This window comes from Rattus norvegicus, chromosome 14 (assembly GCF_036323735.1).
Source record: "Rattus norvegicus strain BN/NHsdMcwi chromosome 14, GRCr8, whole genome shotgun sequence".
NCBI lineage: Eukaryota > Metazoa > Chordata > Mammalia > Rodentia > Muridae > Rattus > Rattus norvegicus.
The window spans coordinates 65,823,001-65,846,947 of NC_086032.1; the positions used below are offsets into that span (position 1 = coordinate 65,823,001).

Below are 23,947 nucleotides of genomic sequence, written 5' to 3' on the forward strand. Positions count from 1 at the left end.
CTTTATAGGAGACAGAGATGTAAGCTATGATATCCAACAGTTCTTCAAAGCATGAGTCTAAAGATCAGGAAAGAAAAAAAACCTGACGGGTGCATTTAAGATGTGATACTTAATTCTGAATTTAATATGAGTAAATTGTTTGATCTGTCTAAGCTGTATTCATCCTATCTTTTCTGTGGAATAAAAAAGTCTTTTGCACAGCTTGTGTGTGTGTGTGTGTGTGTGTGTGTGTGTGTGTGTGTGTGTGTGTGTGTGTGTGTGTGTAGATCAGTTTAAAAAATTCAGGACATTTGTTTGATGCTGTATCCTGTCAGTAGAGATAAAGCAGGTGCCTTTAGCCTTTAGTATTTTCTTGTCCTGGAGCTTCTTTGGGAGTTATGTCACAACCCCATTTGTTTTTCCTCTTTGACTCAATGCTACACTTCATCTCAAACATTTTAAAAGTAGAAACCCTTCAGTTGCGAGATTCTATGGGGTACCTTCTCATCTCCAGCCTGTAGGAGAAGAAGGCAATCCCAAGTGCTGATTGCTGGCTTCACCCCACCTTGGCTGCGAGGGATACATGAGAGTAGGTCAGCTGCAGATAGACCCGAATATGGATTTCCAAATGCACTCTAAAAGGACTTTAGTACATGCTCTGCAGTGTGAAGTTAACAGTGCCTCTACCATGCCAGAGAGCGTGCAGTTTGCAGATTGCATTAGGACATTTCCCTTTACAGCACACACTTAAAGAGTGAGCAGCTGCCTTAGGAGGCTTTCCTTTACAGCACACACTGAGTGTCAATGCTGTCACACGTTTGCCCACTGACTGACTTTCCTGAGGAAGGTCAGAGCCCCACATCGCTTTGTGATTCACCACCATGGCAGGCTCCTGAATATTTAATCCAGCCACTCTATGAGAAGGAGCCATGGCAGCAAGTTCCAGGGAAGCCTGTGTAGTAAGATTGTCTCAGACTGATTTCAGAACTGCCTCCTTAGAGCACACTCAAGGACATCCAAAGGTCAGACAGGGTGGGCAGACATTCTTTTCTGCACTTGGTTAAGGCTGCATTCGAGAGAGAGGGACCTGAGATCCAGACAATTGCAGGCCTTTCTTTTGTCTATAATGTAATATTTGTCTTTGTGTAATTCCAACAAGAAAGTGTATAACTTGGAAGAATCGTCAGTGTTGTTTCATCCTGGCATAGCATTTTGCCTCCCAAATTATGTGTTCTCCTGTACAGTATAATTCGAAAGTTGTGTGTGCTGTCATCATTGCTGGCTGGCATTATATGGTGGAGGTAATTATTAGGTGCTGGATGGACTGGAATATGGACTTCTCTACTGTTTTTGCTTTTATATTTTTTTCAAAAAAAAGTTCTGGAAATTGGTCTGATGTATTAGTGAAGTTATAAAAGCTTCAATGAAAAATGACACAAAAGAGAATTCTTTCTAAAGGAGCTATAACACGGTGAAGAGGCTGTCACTGAGTAAATATATGTATTTGCTTACTTAATGCCATTGTGTCTAATATTTTTAGACGTTTTTGTAGAGTACTTTCTTTTTATGTGTGTGAGTTTGGCATCTATGGCTTGTGTATGCAGATATACATGCTTGAGACAGGTAAGGTGGTCATGTATCCTGCCCTATCCTGGTCCAACTTATTCCTTTGAGATAGGGTCTCTCACTGAACCTGGAGTTAGGCTGGAAGCCAGTAAGCCTGAGAGATCCCCCTGTCTCTGAACCACACATCACTGGATTGTGTGGCTTTCTATACAGGAAATGAGATCCAAACATAGTCATAAAGCTTACTTACTTCTCCAGTCTGAAAAAAAATCCCTTAGCACTGAAGAATCAAAAGAACTTCTACCTTAGTTCCATTCTTCTTACCTCTCTGAACAGTTAAAATAGTTCTTTGATTTCACAGTTGCTATTTTGACCACTTTCTACTTTTTTTTTATTTTAATTGGTTTTGCAATCTTCCCTTTCCCTTGAAAAGAGACTGACATCTGTTTGTTTGTTTGTTTTGGTTTGTTTGTTTTGTTATAAATAGTTCCAGGGAGTTCTATGTAAGTGAAGAAAATAGTGTGTTGCTATTTATAACTGAGATCATGTGACCACAGTCTTGCAGGGTACCTTGGTTCTCTTGAGGGACTCTATTGACATTCACTCTCAAAGCCGCCTTCTACAAGACTAACATGGGTTTGACCTTTAGCATTGACCTTTCTTTTGAAATTCTCCAGGCTGTACCTTCATATCCCGAGAAGCCTAACTCCCACTCTCTGTCTGGTAAATAGAAGCTTAATAAATCTTGTAAATCAAGTTACCATTTATGCATGTCAAATGGGGTTTAAGGAGAGGGCAACCAATATATTGTTTTTCTAAGTATGCTTCTATTCTTTACCTAGTCATATTATACTCAGAGGTGCACTTTCTCTGAGCTTGCTACCTCACAAGAGAATGAAGCAGACACCTCCATGCCCCTTCCTTAAAAAGGAAACAAAGATATCCTTGGGAGTTTGTTTTACTTATAATTTTCATTAGGCTGTAACATACTAACAATAATGAAAACTAATCTTCAAAACAAATTAATGGAGTGAGGGATTGTTGAATCTTAAGCCTAATTTTTGTTTCGAAATCACTAGGCATTCTAATCAAAAGGGAAAGGCAGAGTCCCCAAGTCCTGGAGGATCTTCCATTTCAATAGAGTAGGCAGCATTACAGGATGGCCAAGGATGGTCACTTTTTTTGGAGCCAAATGAACATCTAATTGTTCAAAAGCTGCCTATTGATCACCTTTGATGTTAACTGCAAATGAGGCTTCCTTGACTCCTTGAGGTGTGTTTTGAAGTAGAAGCCTGGTGATTCATTCCCAGGGCTACACTTCAGACTCTCAGTCCTGCAGGTGACTTTAGGAGGAATATCTGGGGGTTAAAGGGACTTTTATTGAGTCTTGGTTTTGTGATCTTCAGTTTACAATGTAGCTTTTCATGGACTTTTCATTCCCTGTGGGCGGCTGCTATATGTCACTTTGATAATCACAATTGTATATTTTATATGAAGTCAGGACATAAAGAATTTAATAATCTTTCCTATCTTTATCAAAAATTTTCAAGTACATATACCTAAGAATCAGGGGAACTTGGGCAATTTTAGTATTTCTAAGATATCTGAAAAAGGTAAAAAAAAAAACTTTACAAAATTAAGGAACATTGTTTTAAGACTTCCAGTAATCTCAGTGGTCAAACTTGAGAACAGATAGCTTCTTAATCATATAGTAAAATAAATCTGGGTTAATGTAAACAGTTTGATGCATAATTCAAGTGATAAACTAGAGTCCCAAATTCCTTCTTCCGTATTGCCCAGCAAAGAAGAAAAACAAACTTTCTCATGGAGAAAATAATTGGTATGTATTTAAACAGGAAATGTTTTAAACTTGTTTTGTGAGATACCGTTCTTAAGGAGTCAGACCCTCTTTCTTAACATGTAGATGTGAACTCATGGAAAAGAACTCGGCTTTTATTCTTCTCCCCTTCTTCTGAAATTTCTCAGACTGATAATGAGATTCTTTTTTTTAATTGGATATTTTATTTATTTACATTTCAAATGTTATCCCCTTTTCTGGTTTTCCCTCTGGAACCCTGCTATCCCATCCTCACTCCCCTGCTTCTATGAGGGTGCACTCCTACCCACCCACCAACTCCCACCTCCCAACCCTGGCATTCCCCTACATTGGGACAACAAGCCTCCACAGGATCAAGAGCCTCCCCTCTCACTGATGCCAGACAAGGCCATTCTCTGCTATATATGCAGCTGAAGTCATGGGTCCCTCCATGTGTACTCTTTGGTTGGTGGTTTAATCCCTGGGAGCTCTGGGGGGGTCTAGTTGGATGATACTGTTGTTCTTCCTATGGGGTTGCAAACCCCTTCAGCTCTTTCAGTCCTTTCTCTAACTCCTCCACTAAGGGTCCTCTGCTCAGTCCAATAATTGGCTGTGAGCATCCGCCTCTCTATTTGTCAGGCTTGTCTTCAGGTCCACAATGTCACCCATCTTTGGCCTGGGTGTTTTGCTGTAGCATTTACGTTTGTTGTAAGTATAATGAATGGAGCTTGCATTCCTTCTCTTCTCTTCTCTTCTCTTCTCTTCTCTTCTCTTCTCTTCTCTTCTCTTCTCTTCTCTTCTCTTCTCTCTCTCTCTCTCTCTCTCTCTCTCCCTCCCTCCCTCCCTTCCCCTCCCTCCCTCCCTCCCTCTCTTTCTTTTTAAACTTGGGTCTCTATGGCTGCAAAACATGTCTTGTCCTAGCTCCTATAGCAGTAACATGAAGTCATTAGACTTGACTGGGAGCCCACAGAGTCCCATGAGGGACACGTTCATAGTTTCGGTTGTCTGCCTTTCCAATGCGTGTACAATCCCGTAGTGCTTTGCCTTCCCTGGGAACACTTGACTGGCTTGCCCCTCCTGAACACAGTATAAAAATGTAAATAAGAAATACCCAAGTTAATAAAGAGGGGAAAAAAGAAGCTGAAGAGGCATTGGACAGGGGGCTTATGTCCAGGAAACCGGGAAAGGGAATAACATTTGAAATTGAAATGTAAATAAAAAATACCCAATTAAAAAAAAGAAAGAAAAAAATATACTTCAACCTTATTTTGTAGAAAGTGTTTAATTCTTCACCCTTGTTTTAGTTACAGTTTCCATTGCTACAAGGACATCATTACCAAGGCAACTTTTACAGAGGCACACATTTAATCTGGGCTGGTTTACAAGTTCAGAGGTTCAGTCTATTTTCATCAAGGCTGGAAATTTGGCAGCATCCAAGCAAGCAAGGAGCTGGAAAAGCTGAGAATTTGAAATCATGGTCCAAAAGCAACCAAGAAAACACTGGTTGGCGTCCACTCATACAGTGACTCACTTCCTCCAACAAGGCCACACCTCCTAATAGTGTCACTTCCCATGGGCCAATGATATTCAAACTACCACAGTCCCTTTAGTTTTAGGCATTTTGTGGGGTGGGCTGGAATTTACTAGTTTGTTTTGTTGTGTCTTTGGAATCTGAATTTTACCAGGTACTTCTGTGAATTTATTTATATGTGAATATTTGTCTATGTATTTTCATTTTTAATACTAAGGTGAGACAGAAGCCTCACCTCTTCCAAAAATATAGTGATCTTTGGATGACATTAAATTATGGCAGAAGTGTTCACATGTGCTTTAGGTCCTACCCAGAATACCTTTTAGAAAAAATCGACCTAGGCACACCAAAGAGGCCCTCCTGCTGGAAGGTGTGGTTTTGACTTGCTTTGTGCTCACAGAGCTGTCACTGAAGTGGATATGAGCAGTCACAGTATGTTGGCTTGCTCTTTATTCACTGAAGTAGGTGACTAGTGATGTTTCCGGAATAATAATGGACCTGGCACAGGGACATTCTTCTCTAATGGACAGCAGCTCGTTTGGTATTTTATCAAGACCCACTTTCAGAGCCCGTGACTTTGCCGCAAGGCTCTGTTCTGTTTCTCCTTGCAGCTCCATGGTGTGCTATTTCCACACGGCACATGTTTAATTTTGTGACTTGTGACAATTTGAAAAGCATAACAATATCTGCTCCCACTGAGATACACAGAATGCTCCAAGATGAATTGAGAGGAACTGATTTGCAAGGAACACTACACCGTGACAAGAATCTTCTTGGAATCTCCTGGGCTCTTCCTTTCTTGAAGAGAAGCCAACAGACCTTGTTTTCCATTTTAAAGAGTAATGGGGAGGGAGCAAAGAAATGCATTTATGATTTGTTTATTCTTGGATGTTGCCTTGTCCGACAGATCAAATAAGGAAAAAAATCCTCTAAATGCTATTAAAAATATATCTTGAATTTTCAATACCCAGACTTTAAAAATCTCTCACCCCCAAATTTATTAAGGTCAGGAGTTACAACATAGAAGCTTCATTTTTTTTATCATTCTTATCACATCATGAGCTGGTGAGTGTGATTTGCCTCCAAATTAAATTTAGTTGTAACTCTAATATGAGGAATGTTAGTAGTCTCTATACCACATGCCCAGAGTGCGGAGGGGAAAATCCTTAACTTCATGACCTATTGTGCAGTTCCCTCACATTTCTGTGCTAGTTACAGAGGCTTTGGTGAAATGACTCTGAAACATTAAGGGCACCAGCTTATCACTGATATTTAATTTTTATATTATTGTATCTAGTGGTTTTCTTTAATCCAAGTCGGCTGATAATTTCTTTGTGTTCTAACTCTTGCTTTCATTTTCTAATTTTCCAATATTTAAAATTTATCTATTTTTCTGTGTGTGTTTTCCTGAGAATCTGATTAAGCAATATTATTTTCCTTACAGATTCTCTAGTCCTGTCTCATATAGGCAATATGTTGTTGCCATGTCTAGAGGAAGTCCTGGTTATACTGCCGATCTCTGCTGAGAAGTGAAAAGTCAGCTCCAACAGATGGTCTATTCTGAGAGTTTCTGCACAGAATTATGTGTAGGTTATTGACTGACTGCCCAGAGAATATAAAATTATATATGCCCATAAAGATACTACTGCATGTAGATATTAGATAGCCACCCCATCAAAATGTCATAACTGAAATTAGCTTCCACATCAGAAATTTCATCTAAACTACAGTACAGGATTAGATGCTGACATCTGTGTGAAGGACTGCATAAATGAAGCTATACTGAGAGTGAGAGAATTCGTTTTCTTCATAGAAGAGCAACCAGGTGGTCAGTCCTGAAAACATTACACAAGCTGAGCAGGCTGTCCTTAGGAGTACATATGTACGTACCTATATGCATATAAAAACCAGTTAATGAAAAAGAGAGACCATGAATCTGAAAGAGAGCAAGAAGGGATATTTGGGAGGTCTTGGATGGAAGAAAGTATATATGTACTATAGTTTCAAAAGTAAAAGAGTTAATAAAACATTTAGATTTTCCTAGAAAATGCTAAAGAATACAGTTGCCAGGCTGTGAGAATCCATTCAGAATTCTAAGACACAATCAATTTGTTTTCTGGAGTAGTTGTATTATCTTACATCCTATGTATGATATGTAATTGTATGAGCCACCAAATTTATTTGCATCCATCCAACAATTGTTCTTGTTTCAATTTTTATCCTAGATATTTTAATAGAAATATTATATTTCTTCTACAATTTTACTTTGCAGTTCAATCTTAATAATACAGAATATATTTTCATGTGTTTATCACCTATATTTCCTTTTTGATGAAAAATCTTTGTATAGTTTCTGCTCATATTTGAATTGGACTTTGTACATTTTTGTTACTTGGTTTTGAAGTTCTCAGTATATTGTAGATTCTAATTTTTGTCAGGGAAATATATAGTAAATATTTAATTTTTCTCTGTAGCTTGTCTTTTATCTTCTTATGAAAGTCTTTGATAGTCGAAGTGTTAAATTTGATGTTATCCAGTTTTCAGTTTCTCCTTTCAGAAGCTCCATACTTTTAGTCAAGATTCAGCTTCTTTGCCTAGTTACTAAAGAGTTTCTGCAGATTTTTGATTAAAACCCTGTTTTATTTTATTGCTTTCAAAATCAGAATTTTATCTGTTATCCCACGCTGTCCTGGAACTCACTATTTTGTTCTGGCTGATCTTGAATACAGGATTTTTTTCATTTTCTCTTCCAGAGTACACCATGATGCCTGTTTTCCTGAAACACCCATAGCTTTCCAGTTTACAATTGAAGTTTATGACTAACTGTGAACTCTACTTTTTATAAAGACATAGGAACTTCATCTAGGTCCATTTTTCATACAGATGTGGCCCGCTCTGGTGTAACTTACCCCTACCCTAATGGATGATTTTCATTCCATTGAAACTTTTTCAAAAATCTGTTGTTCCTAATCAAATGGCTGTAATGGTTTTTCTATTGTATTGGTATACATCTCTCTGTAAGTCCCATGAGAGGAGATATGTATGTTTTTTTTTAAAGAAACACTCCATACAATCAAACATGTCCAATTTTATTTTACAGCAATTTATATTATACTAATATACTTTCAGTAATATTCTTTGATGTGTGTGTGTGTGTGTGTGTGTGTGTGTGTGTGTGTGTGTGTGTGTGTGTGTTTCCTTACTTCTAGGTGCATATGGGAAAAGTAACGCCACGTGTGATTGTGTGAGGCGGTGTTTAGAAGGCAATTAGATTTAGAAGGGGACAGTTCAGTCAATAGTTCTAGTTCTCTTAGAAGACAGAAATGTGGGCATTAAAGATATAATCCTATTACTGAAAACTAGTGTCCCTGTTGAAACAAGTCAAGCTAGAAACTAGAGCTTGCTGTCTTTCCCACAAGTGGATCCAATGGTACATCTTCACTTCACAAATCAAGAAGAGAGAGGCTTCACCAAGATTTGCAGATGTGGGTGCTGATCCCTCACATCTAATATTAAAAGCAAACTGAATAATATTTAGGCTCTTCTATATTTGACATCTGGAGGTTTTATAATAATAATGCTACTTTCATAAATATTTAAAAATGAACAAATTAATTAAAAAAATACTGTTCACTTTCAAGTAAATTGGAGGTATTCTAATTTCAAACAGGTTCAAAATAAAACCTTTGGTTTTCTCAACTTCAAAAGTGCCCTGAGTTCTTAAACTTAATGCTTCTTTTTATTTTTAAAGATTTGATTGATACATGAGTTCATATATTTTCAGAATATGATATGTTTATAAGTAACATTAGATCATCTAGTTAATATTCATTTATATGTGATTCTACTTATTTATTTTTTCTACTTACTTATTTTATGAGTATTTTAAATAAACTTTTAGCAGCTTTGAAATATAAGGGTCAATCTCTTTGGTTAGCATGCTACATAATACAACAGTAACACATTTCTCAGGTTAACTGCAACTTTGTGCTTTGATCACAGTTTCTTTTGGTGCTACCCCCAACCCTCAGCCTCTTGTATTCACTATTTCACCTTTTGTGTGTTCAAGTCAGATACACTTAGATATGATGCAAAGACACAAAGCAATGGTCTTCCTTTTCCTCATTCATTAGTAATAATATCCTCCATTTTCATCCATATTGTCACAGGTGACAAAATTTCCTTTTGTTTTGAGGTTGAATTTTTTTTTTTGTAATTTTATATGTGTGATATTTTACCTTTCCAATGCTTGATGAATAAGCTGGGCTAACGTGCCTATGTGGGTAGCAATCTATTTGGGATTTGAAATTTCAGTTTTTTTTAATGTAGCCCTGGATATGATTCTGACAAAGATACAGTACTGAAACACTGTAGGTACTTGTGTACAACAGCAAAATTTGGCCTTCATATTATGATTGAAAATAGATTAAAGACTAAAATTAAGACCCAGAACTAAAATATTTTTAAAAGAAATGAATAAGAAAAATAGTAGGAGTTTGGTCTAAGTACAATTTCCTATACAGGAATTCAAACCTGGAGATAACAAAAGCAAAAAAAATATAGTAAACTGAAAATGTTTGGTAAAGCAAGAGAAACAGTTAAGGGACCAGAGAGGAAGTCCACTGATTGAGGGAAATATATACAGAGACTCTACACCCCAATGCAAGTAATTTGTACCGCACAAGAACAAGAAGGCAGTTCAATTAAAAATGAGAAACTGTCTTGAATAATCATTTCTTTAAAAGAGTGCACATGATCCAACCGACTTGTGAGAAGCTGTCCTGTGTCACTAGTCACCAGGAAAATGCAATTTGGAATCACATGCTCTATATTGCACAATTGATGGAATGGCTATCAGCAAGTTGAGAGACAATAAATATTGGTGAGGATGTGGAGGAGAGGGAACACTATCAGACACTTTAGAAGAAAACGTGTGGAGTTTTCTAAAAACCTGAAAGGCAAACGACCATGTGCATTTTAATTTATTTGATAGCATTTCAACAGCTCATTGAGTTTGCCCACTAATTATTTAAATCCCAATTAAGTCACCTTTAATTCTCTTCCTTTTATGCCCCCTGTGAATGTACCAAACCCCATAGATTCCGTTTCTTGTATCTCCAGAGACAAACCACCTTTAATCTCACCACAGGTCATATATGCCTCCATCATGCCTCCCTTGGACCACACCTCCCTCCTCTCAAGTATTCCTTCTCCTCTAGCTCCATTGGAGGTCATCTTTACCCAGCAGACAGATGACACAGCTTTCCTGTTCAGGGACTGGCTTGAAGCACTGTTGCTATGGTCTTACACTTGAACACCTCCCAGGAGTCTCTCCTCAGCTAGCATCCTTGAGCAAACATATGGGTCTTGCCTTCTTTTAAGGATGCTGGCCATATGCACACCTTAGCATCCATTCATCAAGCTGTTCTTTCTCAGAAACCCTCAATAGTTCATGGTGATTCCCTCCTCTATTTTATACACTAGCTTCCCCCTTTTTACTTATGTCTTTCCTATACTGCTACGCTAATGGAACGGTTGCCAACATGCAATATATTCTTGTTGATGATTTGTTGCTATCCTCCCATAACTTCCTGGTTCTGCTGAAGTATAGGTACCATAGGATCAAGTCATTAGTGTGCCTGCCCCCTGTATGGAACTCTGTCTGTTCAGCTGCTCAGTATAAACCCATTAGATAAATGCATAAATGTGCTGTGGCTAATATCATCCATGTGGCATCATTTTTCACCCTCCAACTAAAGAATACCAAAACATGTGACTACTACTTCATAGGTAAACCATCATTATTTAATTGTATATATCATATATATTATATAGCAGCATATTTATCTTTCCTGTGCCAAACATTATCAGAGATGCCATGTGTGGAAGAAACATGTGTTAAAATATAGTTTTATTTTAAACATGTTCAACAGAATTAAAAAACAAATCCTCCAACGTATGCTTCTTCATTAACCCAGTTCAGTGGGTACATCATTAAGACTATGGATGTTGGAGGGAAAGTTGTGGAGTGCATGAGTTTTCACTTACATGATTTTAAGCCTGAGATTTCAAACATTTTTTGGTTGTACAAGAACATCACTTCATGCATAGCATTATTGAAAACTACTACTTCCAAAGAGAACTGCTACATGTTTCAAAAATGGGGGTAGAGAGGCTTTTAAAATAAGGAGTTTGAATTTCCTTTATGTACTAAATATCGCATAACAAAAATTTATATTTATACAGAGCCAGTAAAAACAAATAAAAGCCCAGGAGTATTAATTAGGAATGTAAGGCAACACAAAGCTTCAAAGAATTCTGAAGTAAGGACACTTTCAGAGATGCAAGCATCTGGTTTTCAGGCATTTGTAACAAACTGCCTGTGTAGCGCCGCTCTCAGTACTAAAGTGCCTTGTGCAAATCGCAAGCCCTGGGGATTGCTCCCCTAACTTAAATCAGTCTGTAGGAAATAAGTTGTATTTGCCTTTTAAGAAGAAGAAGAAACTGAGGCAGTTCCTGCTCTTAGCACAATGCAGCAAGATAGCTTTGGGGCTCTTTTGCCTGGGGGCAAAGTATACAGCTCCACGACTGTGACTTCCAAGTTACCGTGTGTTACTGTGTTTGAAAGCAGATAATAGCTTCTGGTTCCGAGATACCTGAGTCCAGACAGTGCTAAAATAGTAGCCAGTTTGGGGTATCAGCTTGCTTTCTACTTCGGAGCCCGCGAGTTGGAATATATCATTCTGTGGCACAGCACTACTGCTTTAGTCTAGTAAATCCTCAACTCTGACGAGAGTCAGCCTCTGTCTCGGCTCTCTGAATATGACCATCTCTGTGTATAGGAACAGTTTGAGTTTTGGCTACAGGCAGTCTCTTTCCAATCTCTCTTTTATTATTTAGACACATTTTGGACACTCTTCCCCCTCCCCCTGAGATTCCTCCCCAGCAGGCCTGATTGTTTAGCAGGATCTTTTATTGGTTTGCAAAGGGCTTTAGCCCCAGTGACCTGTCATCTCTCTGCTCACCTGCTTACATGCTGATTCATTGATGAGCTGGCATCGCAAGCCCCGCCTCCCTCGGCATGGTCCGTGAGGTTGCAATTGCTTCAGGAGAGAGGATGCCGAGATGCACCATAGCTAGGTTACTACAAGTGTGAGACAGCATCTTATCTGTTGCCACAGAAGAACTTGGTGACCGTCCTGAGAGGCAGCGCTTTCTCAGTGCCCTGTTACTCTTGCGTCTGCACTGGCTGCTGTACCTTCTGACTTCTGACTCAGGGACTCACAGCTAATTCCCCAGGAGTTGTAAGGCAGCCCGATATATAAACTGAGACAGAAGTTTCCCCCCAGAAGCTGCCTTTTTTTTCTTTTTCTTTTTTTTTCCCTTTTCTATTGGCAAAGACTTCTGACTCTCCTCAGAGGAATACCTTGTTGCTTAAGATGAGTGGCTGTAGGAAACGGTGTAAACGTGAAATATTGAAATTTGCCCAGTACCTTCTCAGGCTATTAACAGGTTCTCTTCATACAGGTAACGATTTTTTTTTTTAAATCAAGGCTGGCAGAGCATGGTAACGGAGTTGAATCAGAGTAGAAAACGCTCACTATTTCTTTGTTGTGATTTTTTTTCTAATGCCGTTAATAAAATGCAGTTTCGTTTGCTGACATTCCTTCTCCTAAAGACCCGTGCCGGGCAGCTCTGATATGGGGGGTAGAAGAACTGGATTGTCTGAATGTATCTTTTATGTCCTCCAGGCAGCGCCACTGTTAGCCGTGCCTCCGTCTAAGGAACTGTGTCTGTGATTGAAAAGAAAGAAGGGGCGGGGGGAGGCACAATTGTGTGAAGGGGATTCCCCTTTCTTCTGCTTGCTGCAGTTTCTGGGCAAAGCATAAAAGCTGCCCACCCTGCAAGCAGTTAAAGATCCTCTCCAACTCTTTGATCTTTATAATCCTTAGGCTGTTTGCAGTATTTGATCTTGGTGCATGGCAGTGAAGGAGTTAAGGACATTTCTTTGAGAATTCTGAGTTCCTTGGAAAATGGAACAAAATGTGCAAATAGATGGAGTAACGTGTGTGGATATTTGTTTCATTGTGGTGAATCTCAATGTTTAAACATTGACATAATTGAAATAGAAACTCTATTTTCAGTCTATGTGCTGGTTAGCAAGAAAAGAATTTTTTAAGATGTTCCAAAATGACAAGACTCTACCCATAGCTTTGTTACCCATGAAATTCTCGAGTGTTGCCATTAACTTAGAGCCAAGCAGGACCAAAATTAGCCTCTACTGATGACAGATGTTGTTAACGGACCATCAAACTTCTGAGAAAACAGAGCTGTGCTAATATTCTACTACACCTGAGTTCTAGCTGCAGGGAACTATTGGGAGTGTAGTGTTTTTCAAGTCTGAGTAATAAGGAACAAGAAACAGATAAACATAGACAGTGTAATACAAGGATTAGAGATGAATTTGAGACTTATTTTATCCAAGGAGCATGTGGTATGTTTTTTAGCACGCCTTGATATGTGATGACATTGGCAGTATGAGAGGGGAGAAATGTTCTGAGAGAATAACTGGAAATCAGAGGGTCCCACTCATGGTCCCTGGATATTATGAAGATTCTTCCCATCCAACTAACTGCTTATGTCCTGTTAATACCCACAGGCTGATCCTAAGCAGTGCACAAGTGGTGAACCTTGATTACTTAAGATAGAATTATGGACACTCTGTGCCCAACTTTCCCAATTTAGTTGTATTTCTATCTAGTCTTCAGATTTACAGTGTAAATACTTATTTTGATCATTATGCCTTTATGAGTACTTCTTTATTTGCTTGCACTTTCTACTAAGGATGGTGTGTCATTTAAGATACCATATTGCTCACTAATGCTCAACACATGGTGCTTGATTTTGGTATGAAACTAGAAAAATCATATCAAAAAATTCTCCATATGGTCCGATAGCTTTATCTATCTTTTTGAGATTGGATGCTGCCTGGTATCCTGTTCGTTTATTCAGTTTATAAAACAGTTTTCTTGAACTTTTGATTTCATAGGACATTATGGGGAATGACAATAGTCTTGAAGGTATAAAGCATACATATTAATGACGAGTAGTCAGCACACAGGTTTGCTAGTGACAACGTGGGAGGCTAGTATAGAAGCAGTATTTTAAAACTTATTCATTGCACATTTAGAAGTCCGTGTAGGTGGGAACTGTTTCCTTGTTCTGAAGCACAAGAGACCCTGTACCTTTGCACTTGGAGAGTAGGAGCCAATGGTTATCATTAGATATTAAGATATCTCCGTGTCCTCAGGAATGTGCTGGTGGCTTAGGTTCTTGTAAAATTCTCTTTCCTCTTCCAGCATGGTAATAAAAAATTTTGAAACTAAGCTGGATTCTTCATAGCTGTTCAGAATTCTGCTTGCGAGTGCCAACCTATGCATTTACTAGTTGCTGTGATAATATACTTTGTTGATATTGCAGATTCTAATGTAAAATTCATCAGAACACTTTCGGGTCCCTGAGCTAGTAATTAATGCGGAAGTTGGAAGCAGAGTTGAATCAGTTTAAAAAATTTTGCTTTAAGGTTAGATATGCAAGAGGTTGCTAATTGGATCCTGAACTATCAGTGTACATCTTTGCAGTTATCAAAATTTTGAATTGGTATGAACATGGGTTGACTGACCTTTTGTTTGTTCATCAAAGATCTTATATTTAGCTCCTCCATTGGCATTATCTGAGAAGTTGTAACATTTGTTTTACATTTAAACAGGTTAATTCTGAAACATCAAGTTTGTATATTCTGGCTGTTGCCTCTCACTTGTAGTGATTTATACAGAGAAAAATTATTGCAAAGCTATATAAACATGAATGATTTTGACATACCTTATTAGTAATGTCACCAGCAAGAGGGAAACAATTTCCTTAGCTGCCAACTTTTCATATGTTTGACAGTGCCTTGGATTATGTATGTATAAATAAGTAAGTATATAAATGAATGAATAATTTTATAAAATAGTTTTAAGTGAGACAATAGACATTCAATTGTAAATTCATTTTTTCAGTTTAGATAACACATTCATACTTTCCAAAAACTTCTTAAGTACATTACTTTTTATATTAAACTACTTCTCAAAGAGTGGATTTCTACCTCAGGAGGATGCCACAGGAGCAAAGTAAATCCCAGCCCTGGCTGAGTTGCAAAATGAAAGCTTAATGAAAAATGAATTACACAGAAAAGAGTATTGCCAAAACAGATATGTTGGTTTTATTTGAAAATAGAAAAACTTTAAGATATCCTTTGTCTTAATTCTAAATTATAGAAATTGGAGAGCAAGTGATACAAGTTAAGGGCTTCCAGGACAGAATGTCAAGATTTAATGTAGGGTCAATTATCTTGTTTTCTTCTCAATTTGATTCTTGCTTCTTGATATATTATATCAGATTTAATTTTGGATGGGCTCATGATACGCAATTATTGTAGTAAACCTAAGTGAATGGAGATGGGTTATAAAGATGGCTCTACAGTCACTCGATGCCTCCATCAATGGATAATTTGTGTTCCAGCACTCTATTTTATGACTGGTTTTTTTGCCATTATGAAGATGGGTAGTTTAAGCATCAAGTTTTGAATTGCTTCTCCTTTAGTCTTGTAACACAGTCTGGGCACTTAAAAAGGATTTTTATTTGAAGGTTATTTGACACTTATTCCCTCAAATTATTTATATCATGTTGTTTCAAAAGCAAGACCTGGTCACATTTTCCTATTAGAAATAGGAAACGTATGTTCCCTAAACATACGTTTGAAGTAGATAATACCTGGTGCTCTGTTGCAGGCTTCAGGTTTGCAGGCCATGGTTGTGTTAAAGTTCAATTCTTCACTTAAGGGAAACAAAAATGCTTTAAGTAGAAAATTCTAATAAGTTTGAAGTTGTTTAACTAATGTATTTAAGCACTTCAGATTTAATGAAATTATATTATCAAAAGCTAAAGTAAGAATTCATCCCATCACATACAGAATTTTAGTCTAGGGATGGGGGATAAGAAAGGGAGAGAAAGAGAGGACAGACACCCAGATATAGAGAGAACCATACTTTCGTCTATCGAATTGGAATAAAAGAACTTTTAAATCTTTCACAATACTGTTTGGTTCTTGTGGATCAAGCCCTCACAAGGCTAATCACGTAGAGAATTCATTAAGTACCTCAATGTTCCATTTAAAAGCATTATTAGGAAATAAGAGCTATTAACAATACCTGAGAAATGACAAAATTACTTTCTGGCCATGTGCCCATTTCTTTTTCTATCCTCCCTCCCCCACCTTCGAGAGCATAGATAATATGATGATTTTTTTCCAGTCCCCAGCTTTCTGGATGCCCTCCCTTCTACATTTGAAGACATCATGAAATTAAATATTGACAAACTTCTAAACCCATCCTGACAAAAACGATGGGACTTTCTATTTCTCAGATCATGTGGCTCTGGCAGATTTTTTTGAAAAAAATCTATTAATGATCGCATGATCTGTCAAGTCTGAAATCCATGCTATTCATTATTTTGTTTCTCTTAGAAATTAATCTCTTTGACTTTTTAATTAAATTCCTTATATCTCTATGCTGTCTCCATCATTTAAATGTGTACGAAATAGTACCTTTGTTTTTATTATTAATTATTAAATCTATTATCATTTATTATAGTATTACTTCTTTTTTTTTCTGTGTTTGTGTGCATTTCTGTGTTCTTCCTTCTTCTCAAACTGGTTCTGATATAAGGATGGTATTTATACCTGTGCATCCATGAGGAATTTTGTTTCTCTTTCAAGCAGGAGTTCACATCTTAACCTGTGTGAAAAGAATTATTCCTGATTAACTTCTAATGCAGGAGGTTTGGGGGGCGGGTGTCTTGCTTAAGTCTTTGCAAGTCTAGCTTCCAGCCAGCCTGATTAGGCATCCTTGATCACAGCAGATAGAGCAGCTGTGTGTTTGAGTTTCTGGTCCCTCTTTAACTTCACAAGGAAATTTTCATGTTAGTGCTGTCTTTCTCTGTGTTTTATCTCGTCTCTCTTCCGTAATTAGGACATCAGGTGAGCCTGGAGGGCTAACATTCTCTGCTTTACAGGTGGAAGAGCGCTTTCATCACCATGACGATGTCAGAGCCCTGGGAAGTCTGATCTCACAGTCTTAGACATGATTAACTTAAAGCTCTTTTGTACACTAATTGACTAAATTAATCAATACGGCCCACAAGGTCTAAGAACTTAATACTTTCAGGAAGAGGTGCTTTTGCTTCCCCTGCTTAAGGGAGCCAGAGTGACCACGTCATAGACCTCAGATCCATGGCTTCATTTATGGATTTGGAGGAGCACCTGGGATCCCCAGGATAGGACAAACCAACTGACGGTATTGTGCAGGTAGCACCATAGCGTGTATCAGTGATCTAGCTGGAAAGAAGCCTTCCATGCTGGAAAACCATCTTTGGATATAGGATAAGGAGTTGATCAACACAGCACTTCCTCTGAAGCTTTTGAAAAATGTAAAAAAAGTGAAGCTTTTCCCAAAAACTGGAAAGGAAACTACAGAGAACTGCTGAGTAGGAGTGGGAATCCTAAACAGAGATGGCCGTCATCTACAAGGGTCATCTGGGAAGGAGAGATTCCAGTACTGATCTCTTTCTTTCTGATCCAAACTTCCCAGGTGACCCTGTCTGTGTTATCAGCTTCTTGTTTCTGTAACGGATACCCAAAGCGATAAACTTCAAAGAAAGTTTCAATTTGGCTCACCACTTCGAAGGTTTTGGGCTGTGCTCTGTTGGTTTCTTTGGTTCTGGATCTATAGTAAAGCAAAATATCAAGGCGGAAACAGGTGGTAAACCAAAACTCCTCCGCTTATTTGTGGGAAGTGGGAGAGGGAGAAGAGGGCGTGGGATTGTATTCCAAGGACATCTCTCGGTGACATAAATGTTTCCCACTAGCTTGTACCTCTTAAATATTACATCTCTTCCCAGCTGGACTAAAGAGGGAAGCAAATCTGTAACATATGGGCACTTGAGAGGTCCACAGTATAAAAATATCCCACCACTGATGCTGATGGGGAAGCTACTCTAAGTTAGAGAAATATATTTCTGTCTATATTAATTTGCTTTTAACCTAGAACCCCACGACGATTTATCAAATTAGGATTCCTTTGCTTATCACAACTTAACAATGTTTATGCTATTCCCACTCTAAAGAGAGAGTGCAAGAATTATATGCAAGCTGATCATATCCCTCTAGATTCATTAGATACCTGTATATCAACCTTCCCTATCATTGTTTATTTTTTTGTACTAAAACAGACTGTTTTCAGAGAGGATATTACTGTAATCAGTCAAACTCAGTGATGCCTAAAGACAGCAGGATGTGTGTTTTGTAGCAGATGTTATCACAGCACCGTGAGATGCAGGTATGCTTTGTCTGCTGTGTAAGTGTGTGGACTTCCCTTGCTAATGTGTATACCCCCTCCCCAAATTATTCTGTCACCAGTGGAAACTCATGCTTAATCTGTATCCAAGTTCTGAGGCACTTCTGTGTATTGTAGGAATGAAAAAAACAAAGCCCAAGTGACCGCAGTAGAATTTATCAGCATCGCTATGATTTTATGGGAGATGCTAAATTCTTTTACAAGCTTATAGTTTCAAGACTTTCAGAGTATCTCTCTAACAACATTCCTTCTTCCTGTGTGGTAGAAGTATTTCAGGAAAGTCATGGTATTTCAAGATGTTCTTTTTGGGCGACTGGCATCATTTCTGTTTTAAAAGGAGAGTAGCTTCTACTCAGCTATGGGGAGCATTCAGCAGTGTCTGAGAATCAGCTCTTTGTTGCTGTTCAGCCTCAGAGAGAATGAGTCAAAGCAAAGCTGAATAAATACCCATGAGTGTGGGAAGAGGGTGCTAAGGCTGTGTTAGGAGAAACACCCCATCAAAGGGGTCAGTCATGTCATAACTTCTTTTATGATATTAATAATAAAAGGTATATTTTATATATTACAAAATTGCTAATAATAAAAGTTCAGCATTCATTCCCTTTCTCTTCTATTAAATCACACACACACACACACACACACACACATGAACACACACACTCATATATGTGTGTATGTGTTTCTGTGTGTGCATGTGTATGAATGTGGCCATATACCTACCATAGCTCATATGCCAATATCAGAGGAATCTTCTCTATTGTCAGTTCTCAGCATTTGCCTTGAGGCTGGTTCCTTCTTGTAGCTTCTGCAGTTGCGCTGTGTATTTCACACTTCTGGTTCATCAGTTTCTGGTTTGCCCACCGTCTTGTCTCTGTCTCTCACTCCACCATGGTAGTTGTAAGATTACAGATGTCTACACGCACATGTGGCTTTTCACGTGGGTTCTGGGAATAGAGGGTAGCTTGTCAAGTCAGCAGGGTCAGCATTTATAAGCTTCTACCTCAAGCTTTATCAAAGTGTCAATGATAAGAATACATTTTATTACAATAAAAACAAGTTACATGCCAAATTCTGAAAGATCATGTTTCAGGAGAACAGCTCCCTGCTAAATTGGTAACTGCCGCAGTGTAGCAGCACATGCCAGGGAACTTTGAGCAGCCTTTGACTGGAATTCTAGCTTTGTCCCCGTCACACAGCTGTGCGAGTAGTAGGTCCACTGCTGTAGGCAGAGGCACCTTTTGGCTTGAACAGAGATATTTCTTATATATTTCTGTTGCCACAAAGCATTCATCAAATACTTGTTTTTGATGATCTTTAATCTAGTACCTATAGGTTATCCCGCTCATTTTTATTCAAATTAAAATTTCAGCAATGAAAGCTACATGCTCAATCATGATGTTGCCTCCAGTAATTTGTGGTAAATGCAAAGACAGTTGTACAAACAACTGCAATTTTACACTCATTGTCTCTTTTATATTGATAACAAGTATTATCTCCCTTTATTCATTTAAGAAAATGCATTAAATGTATATTAAGAGCTGACCTTTGTGACTTTGTGGGTTATTTTCCCACTGGTTCCCAACTGCGCTGCATGGCTGTATGAATACCGCAGGTAAGACGGGCAGTTAAGGGGGCAGTTAACTGGCAGGTATTTCTGCCACGTTTGCTATGATTTCACAAGACAGAAGAGAGATTTCTCTTGCGTTTCTCACCAAGGGTAGTCAAGGACAGTGGAGAGCCAAAAAGAGGCAATGAACCTGAGGGAGAGGGTGATGAGAGAGATGCCAAATGAAGCTTATAAACAAGGAGCTGTAGAAGAATGAACATTATGTGTATGTAAAGGCTACTTACTTGAAAGCTGTTTCACATATGACCAGATAGCTGTAGAAACTTCCAGCCAAGCCTATCAGAGGGTCCTGTTCTCTCGCTAAAGAGAAATTGTGGCCTTTTTGAGTGTTCAGGTAGTGAAGGTCATTTCATCTCTTAAACACCTGCACCGAGCTCATTTATCTTCCCCTGGAAGATAGTATCCTCTCTTTCATTCTGCAGAATTTGCTGATTTAATTCCTTTCTGAGCCCTCATAGTACGAGTCCTTCCCATATTATTCTGCTTTAATGACTCATCAGCATGGCTTTATTGAGCAGAGTCAGGTGTTCATGTCAGAGATCAAAGTGCTCAGCATCTTCTGACAGACAGACATAAAATTCAATTCTGCTTCTCCAACACAGCGTAGTGTTTATTAAAGCACACAGCCTAGTATTTCATGGTTTTAGGAGAAGATACTGTAATTAAATCCAATGTGCCTTCGTCTATACAGTTTAATATGGCCATTTCTGAATCACATTATTGGATGGAAGCCACACAAGTGAGTATTTTGCATGAAATCTGATCCAAGTTGTGAAATTCTAGCACGTGCTGGGGCTGAGATCCAAATTACATGACAGGATCGAAAATACATGTTTTACTATGGCTTTCTCCTAGTGAAATTCAAACTTGTCCCAAAGAGCTATGCCAATGCTTTTAATATTGGCTCCAGAATCTGGTCTCTCTTCCTGATCAGCCAATCTAACCCAGTCATTCCTACAGCGAGTTTCTTTGACTTCAGTTCTGAGATTATCTTTAGGCAAAACGTAACAAGAGTAGTTGTGAGAGTTACAGGAAATAGAATAGCCTTAAAATGGCAAAAAACAAAGATTTAATTGACATAGATAGACTTAGAAATATATATCTATTCACATATGCATGCACATTCACATTCACAGGCATGCACACATACATGTGCACACACACATACACACACATATTCTACCTTCTATATAAGATAACACATCTAAATATTTTTTCTGATTAATCACAATTTCTTTTAAACAGTCACGTCTGCTTTATGTGTTGTTTGTGCCATGCCTATCACAGGGCTAATGTTCAATACATATTCATTTCACATATGCTAAATGACAGAATGCCAGTGCCCCTTAGGGAACAAATGCACATTAACTGTCACTTCCATTTCTCTGCATGCTTCCCCAAAGGCAGAAGCTTTGTGACTGTTGCCCCTAGCATTCCTTCCTATCTTGGATCTTGGCTGCTTGAGCTCCTAGCTCTAGCCACTTCTTGTTTTTTAATTTCTGTCCAGTGGATATCTTCTTGTTATAGACCATGTTTTTTAATTTCTGTCCAGTGGATATCTTCTTGTTATAGACCACGTTAGGAGAAAAAACACAGAGCACTTAAAGTCCCAATATTTCTAATTAAAAGCAAAGGAAGAAAAAGACTACAGTTTTAAATGCAGTCAGGGCTGTATAGTTGCTCATTTATTTTAAAAATCACACGTATATGAGTTATATATTGCTGTGTATGAATTTGTATTTCTAATTACGTATATTACATGGATTTTAGTATTCCCATTATAATTAAACAGATATGTATGTTACTATATGTATAACCAAAACTAGTATATTTAAATAACCTAAAATAATGAATAAAAATTGTATAAAAAATCTAAGCATGCTAGAACTTTTCTATAAACCTAACACTTAAAAGCTAGAAGCAGGGAGATTAGGTCAAAGTCCACTTATGCTGGGCTGCGTAAGAGTCATTTTAATATACAAATAAATAATTTATCAATAAGACTCATTTGTTATTTATTATTAATATATTAATATTATTAATTCACTTTAAATCCTGTTCACTAACCCCACTCTCAGTCTCCACTCCTACAGTCCTACCAATGGCCCATCTCCTTCTTCTCTGTAAGACTGGAGGTTCGCCCTGGTTATACTTCCACCCCGGCACAACAACACTCTGAGGGGCTAGATGCATCCTCTCCTACTAAGACCAGACAAGACAGCCCAGCTAGAGAAACGTATTTCCCAGACAGACAACAGCATAGGGACATCCCCTACTCCAGTTGTTCAGGACCCACATGAAGACCAAGAGACACCTTTGCTGCATATGCAGCTGGATTATGTCCAGGCCATGTATACTGTAGTTGGTGGTTCAGTCTCTGAGAGCCCCAAGGATCCCTGTTAGTTGACTCTGTTTCTCTTCCTGTGGCATTTGTTATCCCCTTTGTGGCCTTCAGTTTTCCCCCAAGTTTGCTATAACAGTCCCCAAACTCCATCCAGTGTTTGGCTGTGGATCTCTGTATCTGTCTGAGACTAAGCTTCGTGCTTATTTGTTTTCTCTCTGTTGTTTACTTTTCTTTGCAAAATTGTAAATTCCTCTGCTTAATATTTGTACCCTCACAACGGAAGAGTTCATTTTTTTCAAGGTCACTAGGTTAGGATGAGAGTCCTAAGAAACCAGTCATGGTCCTCTTCTTCGATATAATTAGATGTATAGACCCAGTTTTATTTAGGGGTGATGCATAAAAGAGTTCTCAACTGTTTTATTCCCTGTGCTAAACAAAAGCCAAAGGCTTCCAAAAGCTATGATGCCAATTCTATAAAAAAAAGCTTTTATAATGGTAAAGCTCAGTTTTATTCTGTGTCTACTGAATTTCCCTCAGGGAAATGATACTGCCAACTGCTAGTCTTGCTATCGAATGCATGCAAAGAACTACCTTCCAGTGATGCTGTCCTAGATCACCTCCTAGTGCAAGCTTAGTCCTAGCACTCAGGGGTAAGGACATTTCAGAATGCAAGTTCGACACATGTTTACCACAATGACGGTGACAACGGTGCCATTGTACACACCATGTGACTTGTTTTCCTGTCAGTTTTTGTAGAGTGTTAATAGACCCTTGGCATGTCAGAAGTCAGCTTGCTTTAGAAGCCATGTGGTATGACTTTTTTTTCTTAATTTAAGTGTTTTTTCTTAGGTCACAACAGCAAATTGGTCTAGTGCTGTCATTGCTCTAAATTTACATTGTAGTTAGTTCGTTCCTAAGACATTGGCAGTCTCATAGGAGTACCTGGTCTTGACAATTGATGCCTGAGCTCAAATCTTAGCACAGTCTTTCCTTAGTAAGTGGGCTTGAGCAGGCTTGTAGCCTTCTGAAGATTGGGACACAGTAAGCGAACCCTGTTCAAATGACGACCAATTGCCAGTCAGCAATTTCCATCTCCTCCTCTTCCTCCTCCTCTACTTCTTTTATTAATTCATTGAGGGTCTTATGTAATATATTTTGGTGATATTTATCTTCCCAGTCCAACTCCTACCAGATCCTCAAAGACTCACCCAACATTCTGCCCCACCCCTCTCTCTTTCTCTCAACCCATCAAATCCAGTGCATGTTAGCCTATAGCTTTTGGGTGTAGGCTTACTCTACAGCACGATCAGTATAGCAGGTGACAGTTACTCCCTCTCCCAGTGTTTTCAAATACAAATGACTCTTCACCTAGTAGTGGGACTTGGTCCACTCCTCCTACCTTATGTTTGAGCTTGAACTGGTTTTGGGCATGATTTCACTATCAACATGAGAGCTCAGCCCTAAATGGGACATCAGTATTACACCCTTCTCATTAAAGCTCAGGAATCATTGCAGAAGAGGATGAAGAAAAAGTGTCAGAGCCAGAGTTGGTGGCTGACTTAAAAGAAACTGTTTTCAGAGCACAAACTAGCATTTTTAAAGACAGAGTCCGTATGCCTTCAGGTCTTAA

General features: G+C 38.4%; 1 protein-coding gene across 4 annotated transcripts in view; it reads left to right on the plus strand.

The window, feature by feature from the left end:
• The window catches only part of Kcnip4 (potassium voltage-gated channel interacting protein 4), a 1,150,698-nt gene that overhangs the window by 229,704 nt on the left and 897,047 nt on the right, over nucleotides 1–23,947 (plus strand). Inside the window, exon 1 of one of the 4 annotated variants that reach the window (XM_017599088.3) lies at nucleotides 1–12,419. This exon is cut by the window's left edge and continues 44,024 nt beyond it. Within the exon in view, the coding sequence (XP_017454577.1) occupies nucleotides 12,332–12,419 (88 nt within the window). The 5' untranslated portion in view covers nucleotides 1–12,331. 4 annotated transcript variants of the gene reach the window in all.